Below are 25,687 nucleotides of genomic sequence, written 5' to 3'. Positions count from 1 at the left end.
GACCCCCTAAGGATTTTTGTTCCAAGCCTCTTACACACAGTAAATTCATTAAATCCAACCTATTTCCCCAAAGTATTGCATCATTATAGAGGTATAGAGCACCAAATACCAAGTAAAGCAGGGTAAGTGAGCTGTACTGCTAAAAACATTGAGGGGGAAAAAAATCCACAGAAAACAAAGTTAAAATAGCAGCTTTATGAACCAACACTTGTTAAGACAATAATATTTTACTATCTCTTGACAAGCATTTTGAGGGATTGTTCAGTTAATTTGCAAGAATACTCTTCATTAATAGCATGTATCTAACATCATTATTTTACAGTATAAAAAGGAAACTCTCTGCAATCTGACTACAAAAATACTTAAAATCTCTATGGACCAAATCAACATCTGAAATTTTTAGAAATATAAGGAAGCACCTCACACATTTGATTGCTATTTTATTATATTTTATTAGTTGTACATGCCACTACCCCAAAGAACTTGCATTCTCTTGTAGACATACACAAAGGAAAGCAAATACACAGTTAGGGAAAGAGAGTAATGGGAGGAGAAGGACCTGTGTTATGATAACAACATCAGGCTGTTATGATGTTTTGGCACATGCATCTTCTGCAGCTTCAGTGAACTTATAAAATTGTTTTATGACACACACAGAGTGAGATTCTGGGAAAGATTCAAAATGGTTAGCGTAACTTGATGATAAGGATTAGGAATTTGCTCCATGCATGGGGAGGCTACACAAATAATTCAATAATTCTACCTTGGTACCCAGCGTGACTATTGCAACCTCTCTCATATCATCACACAGACAGTCTGTACTCTCACCATTCTTACTGAGAGAGAGACAGAAAGACAGAGAGACAGAGGCAGACAGAGAATGAAGAAGAGAATGCTACTAATTCAAAACTCATTCTCCCTTTTTTGCAGAAATATGTATGACTGGGGAGCTAAGGTTGCTAACCAACGCTCAGTGGTGGGCAAGCAGACAAAGTCTGCTCGGGTCCGGCACCTCCCCAGGGCACGGAGGCACCCAGCGGCATGCGGCACCTGGTCCAGGAAGGCCAGCACTGAGCCCAGCCTTGTAAGCTCTGCCAGACCCCAGGGCCGAACGCTCCTTGGCATTTCCAGTTCAGAAGAGCAGGTCAACGCGACCGCAGCTGTCTGCACACAGCGCTGGCTCAAGTTCGGCAGAGCTCACTAAGCAAGGGCTCAGCACCATGCATGTGCAGCCTACCTTCCTCCAGCCCTGAGCTGACCGGAGCCATGGAGGCAGCTTTGAAATGTCTCTGCACCAGTGGTATAAGCTTATCCACAAACTGGATGATCTGCCTATGCACAAAGGAAAGCTGACTGCACAAACACATATAGCCAAAGTCATTTATTTTCTTCAGTACCAGTACTCCCCTTCACTATTTAATCTGAGAGCACACTACTCTTAAAAACAGGAACAAATTTAGTGACCTTGTTTCACTTTTGTCAATAAAGAGAACATAAAAAAAATCAGACACAAGTAAAAAACAAAACAACCAACCAAACGCTATGATTCAGCCACCCCCTACTGTCAGAAGGAATGCACTCATGATTGAACTTCTTCACAGATTTATTCTAGTGCATCTGTTAAGAGCCAAAAGATTCCCAAAACATAATCCAAACAGATGATCACAAATGATCAAGCGTCAGCAGTTTAACAAGTTACTGCTGATCAGCTGACCTGCAATAACTGATAAATATATGCTCCTAGCCTGCCTTAGCTGTGACGTAAATCGCTTAACCTTAAAACAACTTAAAACAAACCACTGTACTTTGTGAGGAGGCTATGCAGGAGGAGCTCTGCTATTTGATAGCTTGTTAAGGTGCACTCACTTCTGTTCTTACCCACAGCTGACAAAGGTGCTTAGATATGATGGTCTAACAGATCTAATGGACTAGTCAAGCCTCCTGCACAAGATGGACAACAAAGTTTCCCTCTGTGGTTCCTCCACCAAGCCACAATTTATGGCTGAGCTACATTACGTTTTTTAGATAAATCATCCCAACTGCTTATTCACTTTCACTGCTAAATGTGCCTGAATCTATTTACCATTCAGCCTGCAAACACTGTAGCCCTTTAAATTTTGTCTCCTCTGTGGAAGAACCTTCTGCTCAAAGAGGCCTTCTCTCTATGCACATCCCTGAATACTAGTTAAGTTACAGCCTAAGCTTTCCAAGATTTTGACCAAACTGAAATAAAAGATACCAGAGACTAGACCCCAAATCTCTAGGGCTACAAGAGACAGGATGAAATGCAGATTGGAAATATTGAGAAGAGCACATGACATATATAACATATAGGTTTTTAATGTTAAGGGGAATTGACATGGAAAAATAGAGGTACTCACCACTCATTTTTACAATTAGCAGTTTAATATACACATCATTCCATAAACATACTGCATGACACATAAATAGACTGAACTCCAATGACAAATATACTGATTATGATATGTTTTTAGATTGTTTGTAAATATATCAAAGAAAAAACTAGATATGCAAGACTTTGAGGAAAAATACAAAATGTACTTAATTCTATATAAATACTAGTTTTCTAAAAATGTCAATAAAATCATTTATAGAATGTATAGAGAAAACATTTCATATTATTACTCCAGTCTCCTCAACAAAGAAAGGAGATCTTGATCTATAAAAGATGTTTAATGCAGCCAAAGAAGCTGTCAATGCTAATGTCCAGAATAAATCCAGCTCCGTCTTGTTATGCTAAGTATATAAACATATCAACATTTGGGAAATTTCATCAGTGAAAATTGAACTTCAGTTATTTAGTTTAAAAAACAAAACTCTCTCTATCAAGGTTTAAGCAAATACTGAAGTCTACCTCTCCTGTTCTTGCTTCATTCGTATTCTCTCCTCTTCTGAAGTAAGAGCTTCCTGCACTTTTATTTTACCAGTTTTCTCACTCTTGTCATCTTTGCGATGTTTGCCAAACCTGTTAATAACACACAAAAAAAGAATCTAACTTGTGAAATGAACACAACTGTATTTTCCTTTTCCCATGACAAAGAGAGTTCTCCAAGGAGAAGCACTGCTTGGAAACCAGGAAGGGAAAGTGAAAAGACCTCAGAATCTCTTTTTTTAATATTTTCAGGATGCTTTAGTTTTTGCTTAGAGGGTTTTTTTTCCCCCTCCTCTTAAAAGTTTATAGAATTCCTTACTAAAGAACAGAACAAAGCCAAAAAAATCATAGTGCCACATTCCTTTTTTCTGCCAGCGTTTTGGGGTCACTATTTTTAAATACACAGTCAAACAATGCTTTAAAAATTACTGAACACTATTGCTGCCAAAGAATGCAAGTCAAGTGAACTTGTGAAGGCTTTCAGTTCGGAACTGCAGGGGACAGGCAGCTGCCTGGCCACGGCTGCCCCGCACGCATTCCCACTCTCCTCACCCTCTCCCACCAGGCACACCACACACCATTCAAAATGGAAGTTTATTCTTCTTCAGCCCCAAGAGGTTTTAAGCTTTGTTACCCCTGAGTGCCTTTTCCCCCAGGATGTGCGAGCGGGAGCGGAGGGGACGGAGCTGGCCGGGCTCCTGAGCGCAGCACGATGCGACAGCCCGGAGCTCTGCTCTCCCTCCGCAGGTCTCCAGATCCTCCCCACCACCAGCTCCATCTCACTTAAGTTTCTTCCATCTTTGCACACTCCACTGGGTTTTTTTAGACTTTCAGGGAGAGAACAGTCTGGCATTTGAGATACTTGGTTATTATTAGGATAAAATTGTGTGTATTTCTGTTAGTTGTTTCAGACCTACTCTAAATGGAATGACTTTTGCATAGACTGAGCTAAACAAACACCTAAATACAGCCCAAGTTTAGATGACAATTTTCTGTCTATTTACGGCAGATGGGATAACACATCTATACATCTATTAAATGGGGGATTATTTACAACACTAAAACCACCAAGAATATTTTTTCATCAAATGCTCAGAGGAGAGCAGCCTGCCACAGAGGGTCACAGCAGAAGTGGAGGGCGAGCGCAGCCGCACCAGGCCATGCAGCAAGGGGGCAGACGCACCCAACGCTCACCAACTTTCAAACACCAGTGCGGAGTTCTTTAAACATCTTAAACAATTCATGGGTCAGAAAAAAAGCTTTGAAGCCACCAGGCCTTTATAATACTTTTCCCCCTTTTATTCCTATTCTTTCTCATACAAAGCCATTGTGTGGACTGCAGACATACAGTGACTCTTCAGAAAAATTAACTTGTGGCCACTCAGTCAAGTGAAAATATTATTCCATGTAACCAAGTTTATGATTCTTAGGGCAGCTGTTAAAAAAAAAAGTGCAGTGTAGGAGGACATACACAAACTTTAAAGTACATGGCTGTTCTCCACCGTTCCCAGCCTGCTCATTTCTGAAGTAATTCAGGCACATGAAAACTAAAATTGCTCATTAATAATTGTCTGAAAAGGGAGAGGCGTGATAGGGTTAAGAAACACAAAATACTATGCATAGTTGAAGTCTCTGTTTTTTTAATACGATATATGTAAAACTGATATACTTAAATTCAGTGACTAGAAACACCAGCACATAACTGAAAACAGCCACCTATTTATTAAAAAGGAGTCAAAACAATTACGTGAAACATTTAAATAGATGACACAGGAGATTCAAATCAACTTCGGGAAGTCTTACACCAGACAAAATAGTTAATTTGAAAGAGACCTAAATCTTCCAGCCGCGAGCGGAGCCTCTCGGCAGAGAAGCGGTGGCAAGGAGCCATTTCGCCGTGCCGCGCGTGGTGCTGAGGCCGGCATGGCGGGGCCAGAGGAGAGGCCAGCACGTGCTGCACCGTGCAGCGCTCGGTGACCCCCGCGCTTGCTTCTCGCCACTGTTCCTCCTTGCCCCATCCAAAACGCCCGGCAAAACAAAGTAACAAACTTTTCCAGTAGCCAGTTTATTTATTCAAAACATCCTTGCGTTAAAAAAAAGATAAAATTGAATCAGTACCCATGAGGTTTTGGCAGCAAAACAGGATTTCTACCACCATAAGTCAATTCATTGTTAAGTATGAAGAGAAATATATTGAAATCAATACCTTATTAAAAAAAATAAAGTACACCAGAAATCTCAAATAATCCTTGCAAGCAATCTACTAAATGGCCGGTCAGGCTGCACGGCTTTTGGAAGAGTGCACTTGTAATGTTAACACATAATGCAACTCTAGCAAAACTCAACTGTCTGAGTTTCCATGTCCAACCGTCCGAGTCCAGAAGGAACCATGCTCATGCTGCATTGTGGCAGCAGGAGCGGTAAGCTGTACCCGCAGTGCGTGGTGGAGCACTGGGCTTCGATTTGCTTTGATTCATGAGCAAGCTGTGGCAACAAACCTTCTTCTCTTTCGGGGTGTTTTCTGATGATCTGGGAAGGAATGATTCTTCTGGCCTCAGGAAGAACCCTGATAAAAGCTTCAAGAAGACATTCTCTGGTCCTCTCCATGCATTTCAGAGGGTGGCCGTACTTTCCCCACTGTGACAGGAGACTTTCCAGTGTCAGTCTCTGGTAAGCTCTGCAGTCATCATGGCAGGGAACAGCCTGGCAGCGCATGAACCACGGTGATCTTGGAAAGCTGCCTTCTCTGGACTTTGTCACCCGCAGAAGTGATATATCTGCCATAATCACCACTGCCTGTAATAAGTTCAGCAACATTAACTGCACTGTCCCTACACTCAAAATCTGGAATAATCAGCTCCATCCCCCCCTCCCCTGATTGTGGCTTTGTGTCTTTAGCAGCATCACCTGCATGGATAGCATCTTCACGATACTCGGAGGTCAAGGAGCTGCAGAACAGTTTGGAAACACACTGCCCTAAATGAGTCTCGCCCTAAACAAGTCTGCATACTTTTAGTAAGATCTCCATGCAAAAATATTTAGGAGTTCAAGATTTCTCTTTCCACTAAGATCGCAAGTCTAACAGCATCTCTGTTAAGCTTCGGCTTACAATAGTAGAAGTAACAGACAGAAAAAGGAAAAACATTTTCCAAGCTCCACCAACACTTCAGAAAGGTGTTTAAAAGAAATGCTAAGGAGCTAGACACACGCACACACCAAAACCTTTCATTTCTGCAGGAGAAGTCAACACTCTGCATCCCAGAGCATGTTCAGTAGGTTTTGGTGAGATTATTCTTACTAAAAATAAGTGTGGTTGCTACTTTTTTCTATTAAACTGTTTGCTCCTTGAAGTATAGTTTATTAAGACATAAAGAAAACCCACAGCCCAAATCAGCATTTTCTCCACCAAATTTATAACAGACATTTATAAATTATTTAGCATCCATATTCAAGCCAAGTTTAACTACAGAAACGCAACATACAGCAATACTAAGGCATACCATTAAAGCAAGCTGTTAAACACTCCTTTAACTGTACAACACTCAATGCACTCTTGCGACTACGCTAATGTCAAGTTATTCACCAGTCTTTACAATTTCCTCGGTTAGATTTTCCTATTTTGATTCATAAATATGAAGTTAACAGGACATTTAGAAATAAAAATAGATTACTGAAATTCAAGCATTTGATGAACTATCCTTTCAAAATATCAAATACACATTCTACAGTCATACTGTGCCTTCAGAAGCAGTGGTAAAACCTTTCCTTGCTGCTCTCCAGTGGCTCACATATAGCTGTATGAGTCAAAAGAAGCAAAGTGTGGGTCAGGTCCCCAGAATTACTCCTGGCATTTAAAATACCTCAATTTGAGTGTATCAGCCCAGGAAAAACAGCTGACCTACCTTTGTAAAAGGAAGTGTGAGCAGTACAGTCTCTGACCTGCCCGGTCAACATTAATGTCAGTGAAACATTCCCAACATCAGCATTTGCCGTGTTGTGAAAGCCTATTCCTTCTCTTCTTGTGTACTCAGAAAGAAGGGAAGATGGATCTAGGATGCATGTCCAGTATATCATCCTATGGCAACTTTAGAATCTTATTGCTTCTAATATTATTTCTCCCATAATGGATATATTTAATGTCCTGGCAAAATAATCTCCTTCACTGAAGTGATTGCTCACTTAATGATAACAATCTAAGGCTGGGAACTCCCAAAGTGCAATCATTAATGATACCTCCCCTGCAAAAGAGCAATCACCACCCATTCATCCTGTCAGAGAGACTCAAGACTTTTGCAAGAACATGGCTTTGAGAATGCTGCCATGAGATTTGATTCCAGCACTCACTGCTCTACTTACAGATGCAGGAGCTTTGCTCTGCTGCATGCAGCTGGTTAGTAAGTGCCTGAAGCACCTGGAGATTTTCCGGCACTTGTCTGAACCTGTGACGGTCTCATTCTCATTGCTGTGAGGCTGGCTGCTAGGATACTTGTTGCAGTTCTTACAAATGAAATGAAATGATAACCTTTTTCTGAAGCAGACATGAGAACTCCACTGCTCAGGATCTATGCAGAATCAATGCATCTTGCATTAGTTAAAAGGTGGACAGTGCTTAAGAAAGGCAGGCAAGAACTACTGTTGAAATTAAAAAACTAAACAGTGCAGAAAAGGAGCACTGACACTGATGTTCTGACAATCCTGGGAACCTAATTCCAAGCTCCTGTCATTCCCTAAGTGCAATGCTAACAGTTTGACTGTGAACCATAAAAGCCCTACCTAAAGTAGTACACAAGATAGCAATACACAGAGGCAAGTTGCCCCGTCATGTACTTCAATCTCTCAGAGCAACAGCGCTCAAGTTGTCTACACTATTCTGACAAAGTTAACCTATTTATACCAAAACAAGTTCTGTTGCTAAAGCTTTCCCCTGAGCAAGTACAACTCATACTACATCAAATCCTGTGGAGCAGGTGCAACCCTAGCACTATTATAAACTAGGACCACCATGTCCCCCGGTCTGAATTCTTGAAAGCATATCAGAGAATATTATTACTCATGTTGGAAAATAAAGATCAAAGGGAAAATGCAAAGCTTCCTCCAAACCCCAAATAATTAAAAATATTATCTATTTATAAACATATTCTTTCCTAGGCATAGCTTAATACTCTTTTTGAGGATGCATACACATATGGCTAAATAATACTCTCTTTATAATGGTAATATTAATAAGTAGAGGAAAGACGTGATCTCACTTAAGAGCTGTTTTATTCAGTAGCTGTCTCATATGCACCCTGTTACAAAAAGTCTAGCTAAAAAAAATGTTATTCTGTAACTGTTTAAGAAAAAACTTCAAGAAAAAAACTTCTATGACTAATTGAAATACAGGCTGTAAATTAAAAACACCCTGTCTATCCAAGAGTGTGAGAAATTGATGAAGGAGAGCAGCTGAAATCCTGTTCACTCTAATTGCCAAGATACTCCAGGGTTCTACTTAATTTATAGCTTCTTAATTCTCCTTTTACATTAAGGGTTAGAGAAAGTTTCAAGATAACTGTAAATGCTCAAAGTCAAATTCACAGATCCACAGTCTTAATCCTCAAATTCACCCAACAACAGCAATCATAGTAAGTGAAGCAATTAAAAAAACGTAAGAGGACCATTTTTAAAAAATCATCATCTTTAGAATATAATAGCCAAGTCACATTAGAGGAAAGAACTATCTTCAGAACTCATGTTACTAATTTTTGTGTTATTATTAATAAAAAAGATGAGAACAGAGACCTATATGCATGAACCTTGACCCTAAAGTAGGAAAATCCTATGAATTTTGTGGATAATCTAATCAAAACCCCTCTGTCAGTCGCTAGCTGGCTTATTTTCAAGCTTACTTGCTTGAATGACTGTCATCAGCTCTCACGTGGCTGCATCCAAACCTACCCTATCCAATGGAAGGGGACAGAAGAGAAAGTGACTTCAGTGCCTCTGGGCCAATGCATCAGAGCGACTGAGCAGTGCGAGACTAAACAGAGAAGAAAACTGCTTGTAGTGCAACAGTACATTTAAAGAACATGCTCAAGCTACAATATAAATATAATATACACGTATAATACACATGAAATATGTTAGATGAAGCATAATGTATATGATTTAGCTTAAATAAATATACAGATACAACAAATGAAGAAAGGAGGATGTATGGGTGGTAGCAACCAAAATTCCACATTTTCTATCAAATTCCACAGTTTCTATCAAAAAAAGCTTCCAAAAAAAAAAAGCTTTCAAAAGCTTTGAAAGAATATATATCAGCATCTTTGATATAACAAAAATAATATGCATATCATCTGCTAAATGGATTTTACTCTGATGCGTTACTGATGAGATCATTGTCGTCTGCCAAATCATCCACATATTTCATTAAAGGGCTACAGAAGAAACATGCATTAGTTGATTAATGAAAAAACACAAGAATTGATTGAGACAGAAGTTCAGTAGTATTATGTTCCTTAATAGAAAAAAGACTGTCATTAATAATTAACAAATGGTAAGTGTCTTGAGCTATTCTATCAATGTTTTCTGTCTTCAAGGCATCCTCTTCTCCCAATAGTAGCAACAGTATAAACACACACACAAAACACACACACACATACACACACAACCTAACACTAATTAAAGGATTTTGTAAGGACTTATGTAATGTTTTTCACCCTGCTGTATCAGCAAAATCGTAAGAGTTATATTTCAAAATATTATTCTGACACACAACAACATTCATTGCTAAAATGATATTTAATAAGCATTCAACATGGAGCACATACAAAAATCATCCTGGTTAGTGATGACTTGAGGGTTTATAAGCCTTTTGTGCTTTAGCAAAATCGTGCAAGTGCTATTTTTAAAAATCTGCTTTCAAGAGAAAGATTTACATATTTGCAGTATATTTCTAGAAACAGACAGTTATCACATCTAATCAAACTAGTAGCTCAAATGCCAGTGTTAGGAAGGAGGATAAAGGAAGCCGGAATGACTCAACAGCATCATTGCCTTGAGATGATGTGGAAACCCCAATACCCAGGCAGCAGCAGGGAGGCCAAAGGAGCCTGGATTGTGTGGATAGTTGAAATGGACATCTATAACTTTTCATTTTCCCCAGGTTTCCTTGCCTATGTTAAAACTGACAAAGAAGCAAACCTTTTGGTGCAATGCTCAGCAGAATAGGCCCTGAAAACAGGGTTCCTGGAGAACCCTGGTGTCCCATACGAAGAAAGGGGCACTGCACAAGAACACAGGTAACTCACAGAAATGGAGAATACCTCTGGAGAGATACACTTGTGGATGGTCCTTCAAGCAGTAATGTGATTTATTTATTTATTTATTTAAGGTCCTAAGACACATCTGAGTCAGTGTGTTCTCCCAACCAGAATTCAGGGGTTACTCTTCTGGAGTTAAAGCAAGGCCAGATCAGTGCCAGGATCTGCACTGCAATCACTGACTTGCAATCAATGCAAAATACAGCTATGAGATTTATTCTCAGCTTTTTTACGGGTTTCCACAACTCCTGTGCTCAGTCATGAACACAGATCAAAACCGGGATGATCGAAGTACTTAYCAGTCGCAGTTACCACCCCCCTCCAACGACACTGTGTGAACGAGTCCTGAAAAGCAGGTGAAGCTGTTCTGTGACATTGTATTCATATTGCACATTTACACACTTTCTCTCAACATCCTCAGCCTCACTTTCCAAACATTAAAAACCATTTTCAGCACCATTCAGGTACAGAATGGCACAGCTCAGTGAACTAAAGCTACCTAAAATCAACAGTTAGGACAGCACATAAATTGCAACCCTTCATGTGCAACATTACAGGCAACTCAGACAACAACTTCCCGGAAAAAAGTGGAAACAACGTATGGGATTGGTAACTGTTTCCAACCACTGAAGCTTAATCTGCCTGTCTTTGTGATTCAATATCCCAACTTCATAGAAAACGGGTATAATGCCAAACCAAAAGACATGTCATGAGGTTTCATTCAATTATTTTCATAAACAGTTTTGATAACATTTCCTGAAAGGCATGACACAACAGGCAGAATATTATTCACACCAAGTCACTCTCTTTTCACAACTTATACATTTGTAATATTTACTTCCAGCATAAAATGACAGAACCTTTAAAAACAGATTTCTTTTACGGGGAGACCATCTGTCTGCAAATTGCTAAACAGAACATAATCTTCTTTCATTGCTTTTCCTAACTGTCTAAAACTAGTTGGAGCCATTGACAGCTCTAATAAATGATAAAAACATTCACAAAGATCAGAAGCAAAAAAAATAAATTAACAACTAATCCAAACTAATGTAGTTTAAGAACAGTCTGAGAAGGTCCAAGGAAGTGGGGATAATTTTACAATGTTAATGTTTGAAAGATACCAGCAAGGCAGGAAACAGTAACAAGAAAGTCTTCTCTTGTATGGCCAAACCAACTCGGTAAGCAATACCACTAGAAGTCACCATAAATAACTCATTTGCATGGTGGTGAGCCAAAACCTGTTAAACAGTGGATTGTGGCATCCCTGAAAGAATCAGGAATGAGAGCGTGAGCGCCTGTTCAAATACAACTACGTTAGCAATCATAAATGATGGGAGCAACCACAGTAGTAGTACATGATATTTTAATGGAAATGTCATAACAGTCTAAGCATTCTGAAGTCTGCTTGCGTGGCAGGAACTTTTTAGTATTGTGCACATATTCAAAAAAGAGAACAATTATTTGACCACATAAATTTTCTTGCCCAAGATTAGATTTGATACACTAAGTGTGTGCTATTTGTCATTGAAGAAAGTAGCTCATACATGTGATAGAACCAAGCTAATTCAGTCTTTTAATGGATAATGTAATCTTAATGGTCAACATATCCTTTCATTACTGTCATTTAATGTACTTACAAATGCTCCTGTCCCCCTCTCTCAGACAGTATTCTCTAATCAAGACTGCAATTCTTTGTTAGGTAATTCAATACTAGGAGTTCTGAGCAGTAAGATGTTAAAACAATAATTGAAAAACCGTAAATAGAAAGTACAAAAAAATAAACCCAGTTAAGTTTCACTTACAAAGTAAAGCAGGCTCCCAAAGAAGTCTGAGCGAAGACCTCCAGTATTTCAACTCATCTTTCCCAGACTACATACATAAAAGCAGATGCACAACCCTCTACTCTGCAATATGTAATACTACATAAGGATAAAAAAAATCCTAAATTCTAAGCATCAACAGCAGCCTAGTATTCACAGGTGCCTGATTATATTTGAATCTAAAGTACAATGTAGCTATTTTTCTAAAATGCAAGCAATTTTTCTCTTCTGAATCTGGGTGAAACGTTCCTTCCCAAGTGTACTGCGTGCCAAGACAGGCAGCTCCCTTTTGTTCACATTGTGCTCGGCAGGTCGCAGAACCTCAGCAAACCCACCGCACCTGACAACTGCACGGCCTCGCCTGCAAACATGCACACCAAGATGGTCACGTTTCTATTGTTGCATTGGTTACGCTCTACAGATTAGTTTAAAAATTGTGGACCAATTTAGGTATTAATAATACTACATTGTATGCCTTTAATTACCAGTGTCCACTAAGAGTGCTTACAGAGACCGTTTAAACCATGGCTACTCTTCAGTGTGTTCTCTTGACAACTATACTTCTAATTCCTGCTCTGTTCATTTTAATGCGTTATTGTTTCAAAATACAATGCTACAAAATTGCAAATTACATCTGGCTCAAGGGCTGATTATGAGAAATAGTAGCACTTCTGCCTCTGTGTGAATAACTCTGATAATAATGAGAGATTGATTGAGCTCCAAGAAGTCCAAATGATGAGAAGGGTCAATTTGAACATTTCTATTAGCTTCTTTTGTTAAACTAACACTTTGCCAGGCCAGAGACAAATACTGCATCTGGTTACCATGATTTTTTCCAACCCTACAGAAGTACAATTTAGAAAATGGGTACTGGTCTAAAGGCAGACCTTATAAGAAACGCTAATGAAACATTAAAAAAAAAAAATCCATTTTACTGGCACTCAAGAGAAGACAAAAAAAAAAAAAGTTGCAAAGGAAATTTGCTTCAACATTTTCCTAGCAGAAAAGGAAGAAAAGCACTTAGCACTATGAAGAGTCTTCATAATTCCGTTTTACAACCGAAATGCTTGCTTGCATATATATGAGCATGGCATACCTTACACGTAAACGTGAGCTACAAGAAGAAAGTTATGAAACATGCAACAGGCAAAGAAATGAGGACTCAAATGTTACACACTGGCTAGTTAAACCGGGAAACTGCAGTAACATTACTGAGTCTCACAGCCTTGCAATTAAACTGTAGAAAATCTGCAGATGTTAACACAGATACACAAAAAGTTAATAAAACTACTGACAGTTCATCTGGAACCTTCCAAAGATTAAAACTTCCCTACAGATCTCATTATCTAGAGAAGTTAATATGTCAGTCAGCACTTTTTCTGTCAATTACTGAAAATCTTTGTTGATATACATTACCTAGAAAATAACTTCTGTAGGGTAAATTAAGCAAGATGTGATGTGTCGTTATATCTTCAGTCTCATTCACATATTTACACTCACTAGGAGGTAAGGAAGGCACGAACATTTTCCAACAGAGAAAAACAGACAATATTCCAGGAGCCCGAGGGACACGTCTAACCAAAACCCCCCCAAATCCCTGGACATATGCGCAGCTGCTGTTGTACCCGTAGAGGATGTCAACATCAGAGAAAGCCAGTTCCCCTTGCTGAGCCGCGATACCTGAGCGAAGGCGGCTGCAGGTTGCATTTTAGAATTTCCTGTCTCATTCTGGGTTCCACTGTGTCACTTAAGTCTCTTTGGGGATAAAAAAAATAAACTTTAATTGAAAAACTATTAAAAATACTGCTGATGGGATACTTTTACAAGGTGCTCTGGAGCACAACTAAATTAAGTTACATTGAATGCCCCTGAATCTACATTGTCATAAAAACAGAGGACAAAGAATAAAAGCTACAATGTGTTTTAAAATTTATAAACGGGATTAAATCATAGGGCCCAGCCTGAGCCAAGCCTCTGGTTGGTATAAATTACTATGCTGCTGTTGACTTCACACAGTTATGTCTGTACTATCAGCTGACATCCTGCCCCACAGCACAAAAATTTAGTTCATGCAGCATCTTCTGAGTGGAAAATGAAGACTGAGATTTTGCATTGCAGCAGCACCAAGGGAACAAAACCTCTCTGCGGAGTGGATGCAGCGAGACGCAGGTGGGTCATCATGGGGAAGTGGATTTGGCAGACAGTCCCCGCAGCAGCTGGCCCAGGGTTTGCCCAGAGCCACCTTGAGCCCAGGAGACTCCCAGCATCCTGGAGCTGCTGGGAGTCAGAGCTTGAGCTGCCCTCATGGTAACTCCAGTTGAAATAACTGTATCAGTAGTGATTTACACCGCTGGCTATTTCAGTGCCAATCTGGGAGCCAAGAGTTACTGCAGACCATGTGTACAAACCAAGATTTGCGCTGTACTAACAAAAGGCAAAAGATGTGTGGGAGGTTTAGGTTCCAGCCACAAGGTAAATAAGCTCCTAACACGGCAGATCTCAGACTGGGACCAGGCCCATAAACACTAACACTTCTGTTCTCATTCTTATATGCTCAGACACTATAGGAAGTGTGCGACTGGGCCTATATTTTACTGAGAAAACCAGACAGTTGATACTTAAAAGAAACCCAATCTTGACATCAAAGATCTTCAGCTCCTGCGACACAGTTTTTTATCTTACACAAGTGGTTTTCTTACTTTTGCAGTCATAAAAGGCAAACAGAATTAGCAAAATATTGGGAATTCCACAGACATCACCAGGATTCCTACCAGTTACAGAAGGTAACACTGCTGGTATCATTACTTGCTCAGCAACATCAGAGAAAATAAATGTTTTAACTGTAACATCAAATCTGAAACTCCTGCTTGTAGCAGTATGCTGCATTCTGAATTTTAGGATTTTAACACTATGGGTTAAAGACAAAGATAGTATCTATAAAAATATTGTGAAATATTTTGAGATTTATTTGTGATATGTTGCTGTTGAAATGCGTAATAGCAATTCAACTTGCATTCTAAATACTGCTGGCACACCTGGTGTTGAATATGCTAGAAGCACTTGCAATCGGTATAAAAATGTACTACATTCATTATTGTGGTACTCAAAAATGCTGATACAGCTAAGATTCTCGATGCAGTTTTTTATTAAATCCTCTTTTGCAGAACTTTACAGAGCTAATCCATAAACTTTGCTTCTGATTAGATATTTTCTTATTGAGTACTAGCTAAAATAGCATAACAGGAAAAAGGAAATCTACATATATTTTCAGTCATCCAGAAATCACAGCCATCTTCCAAACTAAACTCATCACAAGCATTAGGAAGCTGTAGATAACATATGTTTTTAGCATACAAATATGTTGTATTTCTACAATGCAGGAAATGCTACAGGACATCAAATCACTCAAAGAACAAGGTACTATCCCATTTTTTCGAAGAGAAAACAGTTGTTCTTGAAAGCTTAAATAACTTGCCAAAGTCCTGGGGATTTCTATATTGCAACCACAAATAATATAAGGACCAACTTTCTGCAAATTTAATTTTTACTATCTCCCTGACAAAGCAAGGTCTATAAAATTAATACATCTACTGCAGAACTAATTATTCCTAACAGGGAATTTCCCTACCAATTCAGCATTGCCAACATACTTTCAACATATAATAGAAGCCCTTTAAATTAGCCGTATGACTAGTATGCTATTATACTTGTTGAAAACAGTTAAGACCATCCAGTAGCTGCATGAAAACATACTACTGTTCTTTTTCCTTTTAGGACTAGGAGCAACAAGACTAATATCAACAAAGTCCTGAAAAAGGTGTTAGAATTTGTAGAAACTATGAATTTATCTTCTGGTGCAGCAAACATTTCAAGATTTACTCTTAGTCCCATCATCAGCTAGCCCAAACATATACTGTAAAGCTAGTTCATGAAATAAATGCATTCCAGCAGGGTCTATTTTACAAACATTGACAGCCTTTTCTTGCACTCCTGCTTATTGTAAGTTTGCACAGAATCAGTAAAAGTTAATACGCAGTAGAACACTACATTAACTACTGAAGCGTTATTGCACATCAAAAAGGTTTACAGCTGCTTTGCAAACATACTTACCTGAGTGCCATAAAATACTGACATATAACAAGTCAGATCTACTGCAGTGCATTCCAATCAGGTCTGCACACTGGTGATGTAAAACCAGTCCCTTGATACAAAGGTAACTACACGATCTTCGAAAGAAAATTTTGTGTATGATACACTGCATTAGGAATTAGGTAAATACATATCGAACTATCAGCAAAAGGATAAATTGCTAAGGACACAATCTGCACACCATATTTTCTACCTGAACACAAAGGCACCATCATTGTCTCAAGGAATCCTTGAGCTGCAGATCACTGGATGCCTGGAAAATAGATCAGGGAAGAAGCACTATATGGCTACCCTGCTCGAGTGCTCTGCCCTTGATACCTGCTACTGACCACTGTCAGAGACAAGATATTAGGGTACAGGGACTTACGGGTGTACTTCAGCTTGCTATGACTGCATTCTTATCTTCTTATGTTAAGCTCTATAGAATCTGCTGAACATGACAAGAATTAAAATAACACCCGCTCCCCCTCCAAAAGCAATATAAATTACCTTCCTCTGTGACTGCATGAACTGCAAATTCTAGTGGTTTTATTTGGCAGCCGTGGTTTGAGATGAAAATGAACAACACCAGCATTAATGCAACACAAATTTTATGTTTGTAATTGCAAATCAGGTGGCATTTTCTGGTGTAGAGTAAAATAGTAAAAAGATATCTGTATCTGGTTTTCTCCCTCAGCTCCAAAGAAAATCATAATGTTTTCTAGCTCAGTGGATCACATCAGGTGCCATTTGGTTTCAGAACAGCCAGTCAAGCTTGGTAACCTAATAGCTGCCAGTCCAAGAAGCTTTAAAGGCAGATGCATGGAAACACAGTAAAATATCCTGCTTACAGATAACTTCTCCCTTCACACTTAGCACACACTGGGTGGCTCGCAGTCACAAGCACAAATGCTCAGCAGTGTTACCTCCTATATGCTTGGTGTTCAAGGAAGTGTGAGGGCAGGAAGTCCCTCAGATAATTATGCAACACGAAAATCCTTAAAATTTAAACTTTTTGAATGACAATCTCATTGAACACACATGTTTTTGTTACACATGAAGGATAAGTAGATGCTAATTGATTTAGATTTTTTTGTACCAGTGATTATTCAAAATATCTTATCCATATTTCCTCTTACATAGGACAAATACTCTTCATGAGGACTACGGTTAAGCCATGGAATGGTTACTGAGAGAGGCTGCAGAATGTCCATCCTTGGATGGACCCAAAACTCAGCTGGACACGACCCTCTGCAACCTGATAAAATGTTGAAGTTGGCCTGCTGTGAGCAGGGGTTGGACTAAACAGAGGAACCTTCGAACCTATATCATTCTATGAGTCTACTATTCTAATTTTTGATATCTGTTCAGTTGCTTCTAATTCTATTCATTTTTTACTACTCCCCCCCCCCTTAGGTATCCAGAACTGATCAAAGGATTCAAAGTAGAGGAAAGCCACACATCATCCAGTGGGCATTTTGTTTCCAATATCACCTTCTGTCTTATTCTTTCTATAAAACTTTTGTTTCTATTTTCTTTTTTTTTTTTTTAGTTTGTGACTTTGTTAAAAACAACACCACCAACAACAACTTAAAAGCCGAAATAAGTCCTCTGAGTCAAATGCCTTTTACCTACTATTTTCTTATTACATTCAGGGAAACTCAGGGGTTCACAGAATATTTCTAGTTACCCTGTAGATGCCATTCCAGAAATCATACTGGCTTATACCTATTTTGCCATTTTCATTGAAGTGTTTTATAACTCTGCCTTTAATTATCATTTCACTGCACAACAATAAGACACACAGAAATCCTAACACAGGCATCAGCTTTCCAATGCATCATGAATACAGATCATTGCTCATGAGAAGTGAAATGCAACAGTAAGTAGGAGCTCTGTCTCTTAGCAAAGGATCATGTCTCCTGCAGCTGCCAACTTAAGTGGCTCAGGTAACTTTGACATAATAGCCTCTGACATGTTCTGCTGTAAAAATATATTAAGTTGCAATAATTTTCTTCTAGAAAAGCATTCCTATTCCTGTTTTTAAGAAAGATTTTCAAAGAAGACAGCTTTAAACATGTAAGATCTATAAACAAAGCATCTGTAAAGTACACCAATATACAAGTGCTATCAGTAGTAAATTAAATCTCCAAAGAATATTTCCAACAGATACTGAAACAAGCATCATTTACAGAGCTTTTCATCTAACAGAACCTTCGCTTCTCCAGACAGTATTTATTTACCATACTTTGCTAGGGACTAACCCACTGACTAGTTAGTAGTCTTCAATTATCACATCAGGTGGGGGAAAAAATCCTATTTCTACACAAGCTGAAACTGAAATTGACTTTGAATCTCTGAACTGTCAACAAATCCTTCTGTGAAAAGGCTTGCTTTACGGCGATTATAAAGTAGGTGTCATCCCTGACACTTGCATTCTATATTCATACGCCCGGTCTGGAAAAGAAGCGTTCGAGAGAGTCAGGAAGGCTCTGGGAAGGCTCGGCTGTCACGCTCCGCACCTCGCGCGCTTGCTTTGCAGTCAGATGCTGCGCCGTAGATGTCAAAGGTTCCCTATTTAAACTCACTGACAAGCAAAGGGAGAATACTGGAAGAATACGTTAGCAGCTACTATGAACTCGTTTCTAGTAATGGGTCATCCTGACACTTATTTCTGGATGTTAGAAACAAAAGCCCTGATTCTATTCAAATTAAAAAACACACAACATACCCCCATCAGATTTACAAGTTCAAGATTTACTCTGGGAAAATCCAATGTTAAGAATACATATAAGAAAGCACTGTTTCCTGTCAGAATGACACATACGATTATGTTAACCTCTCATTTCAAATCCATCTCTCACAATTGCATACCATTGCTTTCTGTGTTTCATTTAAAAGTCACAGAGTTTACTAACCACTTAACGAAGCTGCATTCCTTAAATCCCTGACAGATTATGTGAAGTTGTTTGGTTTAGCAATAAGCATTTGCCATTCAACTATTATCCCCACCCCCAGTTACATCTTAGTCATAAATAAGTGTAATGCCTGGGGTTTCGGGATGCCAGCAATGGAACACAATTTTCCTCAAAACAACTGATTACAGCAACCAGAAGAAAACAGGGAATACAAAAAGTGAGGAGAAGGAGAATGGTACGTTGCTTGCCTTTCCAAAAAGAAAAGCTATTTTCAATCCAGCTTATCTCCTTCAGGCCCTTATTTCTTTTTAATTGGAAAGAAGGAAGTGAAGAATATGAAGGTGCTTTGAAAGACATTTATGAGAGTCCTGGATAATTGTCTGCATCAAAGGTGACAATTTGCTGCATGGCTGATTCCATTTGAAAGACTTTTCTGATTCTGTGCATCCCGGTGGCTGGTTGAAACTTGAAAACGGATCAGAACAAACTAGCCCAGAGTAGCGTAAAACAAGGAGCTAGGTCACTAACAGCGTCCACCTGGCAACCAGAAAGAGGACTGGGCTCCCCCTGAAACGCGAAATGGCACCATGCTTACGTCCCGTGTCTAGGACTCCCGCGGACCACATGTTTCCTAGCTGGTAGCAGAAGAGATGAACCTAGAAGTGGACCTAACTTTAGTTATGCCAGCTGGCTCATAGTAGTGGAGCAGGCCAAAAACAGAGCACAAATGTCCCAAACTCCATTTAGCTGAGAACTGGCCCAGCTCAGCTTTTGGGATGGCACGCTCACCATAAGCAGGGCAAGCTGCTGGTGACGTTCTCAGACAGGTATTAGCGATCCAGGTGCAATTCAGGGTGCTGGCAACAATCTTTGAAGTTTGAAATGATATGACAAACAGGTGTTTAACCTCTTTTTCACTGTTCTCAGATTGAAGATTTATTGCATTTTGTGCCACGAACAAAGCGCTAAAAAAAGTTTCTAAGTTTTGGAACTCGTTCCCATGTTTTCCATTAAGTCCATATATCAGTAAGTGTCATTCACTGATACAAAGTCCTATTAGTCATGCTCTCCAAGGAAAATGCCATTATTGCTGCTTCTTAAGCTACTGAATGACGAGAATCAGACCATGGATTTTATTTTACCGAGTCTGAGGTATTTGCCCGTTTTGTTGACTGGGATATGCTTCAGCAGTATTTTACACAACTCAGACACCTTTATGTCATGTGCCTGCTTAAAAGTCTGAAGGTTGTTATTAAATGAAAGAAAAAGAAGGTAATTACTAAATCAATGATATAACCCTTGTGATTTGCTTTTCATCTCTTCACCGACATTACGGTGAGAAATCTTAAATGAAAAACAGAGTAGGCAATACAAGCAGGAAGCCATGCAACAAGCAGCAGTAATCTGTGTATGTTATTCTCCCAAATGTCCAGTCAGAGGTCTCAGATGGCTAATGTGGTTGAAATGTGTAATTCAAAGCTACAAATAATATGTTTATGAATCTGGACATGTTCGGTGCACCCTGGAAGCAGCTGTGGGGGGGGGGGGAAGGGAGGTGGAAAAAAAAAGACAACAGTATATCTGATTTCAGCTAAACAAGGTTTCAAACTAAATTATCTATTTCCTCTCTCAGAACTGGAAGAAACAATACTACAAGGCTCCTAGTAATCATTTTAAATGTAATTGTAGGATTAGATTTTAATGGTAATTTGGGAATATTACATTTACATTGGCCATCCAGTGCATTGATTTACCCACCTGTACTCTACAACAGTAAAGAGCGAATCAAAGATCAGGCTCTGTACATTACAGCTTTACATTTCTCTCAACATTACAGGCCAGGTCTTGAAATACAGTCCCCAATGCTACAAAGACCGAGGCACTGATTAATCTTAAGCATATTGTCTTGTTCCACAAACTTCCACACACAATGCTTACGTTTCCCATTGAAAAGGTAGGTTTATGTGAGACTGAAATATTAATTTCTACAGTAGAAAATGTATTTATTTCATATAACCTACTTATCCCCAATTGCTTCAAAATTACATTAAATTGATTTCATAAAAACCTCCAAAACCAAAGGAAGTATTTTCTTGCCTAGACTCAAGGTTAGGACACAGTGGGTATGTCCTCTCAGCATCTTTACTTCTCCTCAGCAGTTGCGCACACAAACTCAAACACATCTTTTTGTATTTGCAAATCCATTTTTACCCCATGTTGATTTCTATTTGTTTCAGCACATTTTTCTTATCATGCTGTGACTATCCCTCCAATAACTGTGTTTCCAACAAGACATGGTTGCATAGCTTGGCCTGCTCTACTACAGAAACCTAAAGCTGCTTTTTTTCTGTCCTTAATCCCAACACATTAACAGTTTAGTTTCTTCTAAAAGATGTTGTTCTTCAGTCATATCCTTGCCTGACACTGACCACTTGTTGAACATGATTCTTTTGTTATAAAATGAGAGTTCTCCCATATAAACACTCCAATGAGAGTTTTGCTGTCAACTTCCTTGAGATCAAAATAAACTCTAAAAAAGGCGACAGTCATGTGAAGTCACTGCATAACAGAACCATGGCTCAGGGCAATCACAGAGAAAATTACACATGACTTAAGGAAGCTGGGGGAAGAGGCTGAGCTACCACTTCATCCATCTATGATCTCTCACTTCAACCATCCATTAACTCATCTAAGAACTATATCCAAGCTTGTACCCTGGGAATAAACATGGATGAAATATAGGGATCTTAAGTGGTAAGATGTACCACAGCAGAGTACCGAAATCTAGAAACTAAGAACAATTTCATATCTCTCTATTTCACGTTTTGAGAGCCCTCATTTTCATAAATGAAAATACCCTGTATGTGACTGGGCCAAGAGGAGGGAAAAGAAGTAGGCATATATAATTTTCCCTCTTAGCAGAGGAATGCCAAAGAATCTCACAAGTAGAAGTCCATCAAACCAAAGTATCCCTATCAGCACTAATGATGGGTGCAGTGTGAGAAACACGTGAAGCCTTCTTCCTGGGCAGCACTACAATGACTTATTTATCAGCTCACTGTTTTTGTCAGGTTCATTTTATCAAGCAGCAAAATCTCTACTAAAAATAAAATCAGAACTAGAAATGCATAAATATACATTTTAGATTGCACTTAGAGAAGCATACAATTTTTATAATCTTCTTATGTCAAAACATGCGTCCATTCAAGGCTTCTTAGTAGCAAAACACAAAACCCAGCAGAATAGCAGATCAGCTTCCAAAAAACTTTCCTCAGCTGGCAGTGGCCATCGAGGCACCCCTTAAATGTCAGCAATTGAGAAGGAGGAACAGCACCACCTTTTCCCTACATGTGATTAAAGCCACAGGATATAGCACAAGACGCCATTGAAGGGATAAGAAAGACATGCGAATGATACAACCCTTTAGGTAAAACGTTCTGGTATAAGCGAGCTCTGCAGCACCCACAAGCAGCACCAAAGCTCATGTGTCAGCATTTATTCCAAAGACCAGTGCCTTTGTTCAACACTTTTCTAAGTTTACTTATACCCTGTATTTATCTGTGTACAGAAAGAGAGACTTTTAAGCCAAATGACAAATTTGTATTAGTCTGCTCTGTCCTAAAATGTCAATTTGAAAAAAAGAAATACACACATACTCAGACAGATGTATTTCACAGTGAGAAGGGTGAACTTTCAGACTGTCCACAGCCTAGTGTGAGTGAAGGTCCTTTGGAAATAACGGGAGCTCTGCATGCAAGAGCCCTGCAGACTGCACCTTGCATTTCACAGTTCTTGTTCACAGTCACGTCTAGTCTCTTTATTCTGTTCGATAAAAGCAGTAAAACAATGTAAGTATTTAAAAGATTTACTTATGATTTTAACGTGCTATCTGAATCGTCAGGGGATTTCTTGGAAATGATGAATAGATGCTGAAGGATAAATGTAACCTAGGATTCTCTAGTGGGAGTTTGCATCTTACACAACAGTTTAATGAAGATTCCAGTACCAAATCCTATGATTTTAACTGACAGCAAGCAACCTTATTTTTATACATTATGTAGGCTGCATTTTATGAGCTGTCAGTTTTCATATAGGCAATAAAAAGCCCCTTGGCTAAATATAGACATTGGAATAAAGTGTCAGTTAACAGTAATTCCATCCCACAAGTGTTCTTGCCCATACAATCTAATGAAGAAAGATTAAAGCTAAGAGCACTGAAATGGAAGAAAAAAAGTGAAAAAGAAGAAAAGAAAAAGAGCTACAAAGAAATCACAATGTTGCAAAGCACCAAAACATCCAATTATGCTTTGATCATGGCTTGAATTTTAAATGTTACTGCCATCATTATTTTTTATCGCACAACTTCTTTCACCAACTATTTGATATCTATGAAATATGTCAGATCTATAGTAAAACAAAGCATGTAATAGGCAGAATTAGGAGTTTATCTTGCAGACATAACAAAACCCATCTCCCAAACATTATTGAGAAACATGTCAACAAAGGAAATCTAAGCAAGGAGTGGAAATGAGGCATAATGCTTAATTCCTTCAATCAGCATTTTCCTGTTTGCCAGGAGCACCTCTCTTGGGTGGGCTGACAAGGTGCACGCTAATTTAAAGATCCAGGAGGAGTCAAACTGCATGCCAACGACACTGCTCCCATGTTAATTAAGAAGAGGAGACTGAAAGTAGAGTTCACTTAGAAGTGGTCCTGGGGGAAAAATAACTCAAGGAAATGTTGACTGTTATGAAGAGTGAAAAACAAAGCTATCATCAGATTTTCTGATCCATCAAATTACTATCGTTTTCAAATTAAAGATTCCAGATGTCTTATATTGACTACACAAGCAAGGTTACTTTATATTTAGCTGGGAGTGCCTGATTAAAAATGGTATTAATTTCCACTTTTGCACTTGTTGCCATCTAAAGCTTCCAAAACTATGTGGGAATATTAGACATCAGGCTCTAGTGCTGGAAGGCAGAAAACAACGGAAGAGCCTGAATCAACCCAGCTCTCTGGAACATGAAGTCTTCTTTACTTGGATAGGACTCTGCCGACTTTGTCTGTGTATCAAAACTTGCAGGAGAAAGAAGCTATCTCACAGGACCTCTGGGTACTGGGAATGTTACACAGGAGGAAATTGAGGACCAAGGAGCTGCTCAACTTTGTAGATACTATGTCATACTGCAACTCAAGAAATAGCACTCATTTTACCCAATAAATTACTTACATTCCACAGAATTTAGCACGTATAATTTGCCTCAGTTTTGCCTGTCATCTCTATTGTGATAGCCATTTATACCAGAAGTAAAGAATCGTGAAACGGAGCTGTAGAAAAATAGCTAAGATTGAAGGAAAGATCTTTCTGCATTTCATATTTCTAAGCCTCTATTCAAGTGAATGATGTTGGGATTGAGTTTTCAGTGCAACTCTCCACTCCAATTTTGTGGGAGTTTACATCTTACAGAACAGTTTAATGAAGATCCCAGGCTCAAATTCTAAGATTTTAACTGACGGCAAAACTCTCCACTTCAATTTAGGCAGGCAAACACACAGAAGATGAGGATGCTGCTGTGGGACTTATGTCTGACCAGGTTGAAGCACTTTCCTGGTATCTGAAGTGCAGGACTCTCTTTTATTTTGGTATTCCGTAGCACATACAGCCTAACAACCTGACATTATTTTGCATTTTCTAAATAGAACCAATATTTTCTAACTTTTTAAAATATAAAGGTAACAAATTTTGCAATATGATTCACAGACACTGAATAACTCTTGAGAAGCTACCAGCAACGACCTAATTTCAATTAATGTTTTACAGGATAAAGAATATAACAGGAAATAAGTTAAATGAAGCTCCACTTACATGCTTTCAGTGCAGAATCACTGTTAATAAATCTTTAAAATGATACTAATATCTCACTTCAAATTTAAATAATGAACCACCGCATATATGAAAGAAAACAAACAGTGTCTGGATACTATTTTGTCTTGGAAATATATTTATTTACCGTAGCTAGCTAAAATAAAGACCAATTTTCTTACTGTCTCACCCCACTCCACAAGTGACCAAACGTGTTTGTCATGTTTCACCATGTACTCGGAGCAGCAGGGTGTCCCTCAGCAGTCTGCTCCTTTCAGAACATTTAAGTCATTTCCAAAAAAATCCGTACAAGCAGGTCTTTCGCCAATCTTTTGCAGCTTGAAAAAAAAAAATCTTTCGCCAGCCTGCAGGTTCTGAGAGCACGTAACCTTATTTAGATTCTATTTTCCTGGAGATGAGCATGCTGTTTTTCAATTTCAAACTGATTCGTCTCTTTCCCATAATGCCTCCATAGCAGCAAACGGACATAATAGTAAAGCAAAGAAAAAGCCTGATTTAATAACACACAAGTTTTGGGTAGGAGATTAGGAACAGCACAGTATAAGAGGAAAACAAAAAACAAAAATGTTTGATCTGTCAAGGCATACATGCACTACTTGGACATCACCAAAGGCTCTTTCCAAGACCAGGCAGCTTGAATGCTTAAAACTTGTTTTTCCCTTGCAGCTCTTTCAGCCTACTAGCCAACTGCTTCCCTTCCATTCTGAGCTGCTTCCTTCACATGACACTACCAATAA

At 38.9% G+C, this 25,687-nt stretch overlaps 1 protein-coding gene across 1 annotated transcript in view; it reads right to left on the bottom strand.

Moving 5' to 3' along the window:
- PARD3 (par-3 family cell polarity regulator) overlaps positions 1 to 25,687 on the bottom strand; it is a 519,789-nt gene that overhangs the window by 118,416 nt on the left and 375,686 nt on the right. Inside the window, exon 21 of the mRNA XM_026068529.1 lies at positions 2,876 to 2,986. Within this exon, the coding sequence (XP_025924314.1) occupies positions 2,876 to 2,986 (111 nt within the window). The remainder of the gene's footprint in view (positions 1 to 2,875; positions 2,987 to 25,687) is intronic.

Source organism: Apteryx rowi, unplaced genomic scaffold, assembly GCF_003343035.1.
Source record: "Apteryx rowi isolate R43461 unplaced genomic scaffold, aptRow1 scaffold_274, whole genome shotgun sequence".
NCBI lineage: Eukaryota > Metazoa > Chordata > Aves > Apterygiformes > Apterygidae > Apteryx > Apteryx rowi.
Note: the sequence above shows the minus strand (reverse complement) of the source record. Positions and strands in the feature narration are given on the sequence as shown.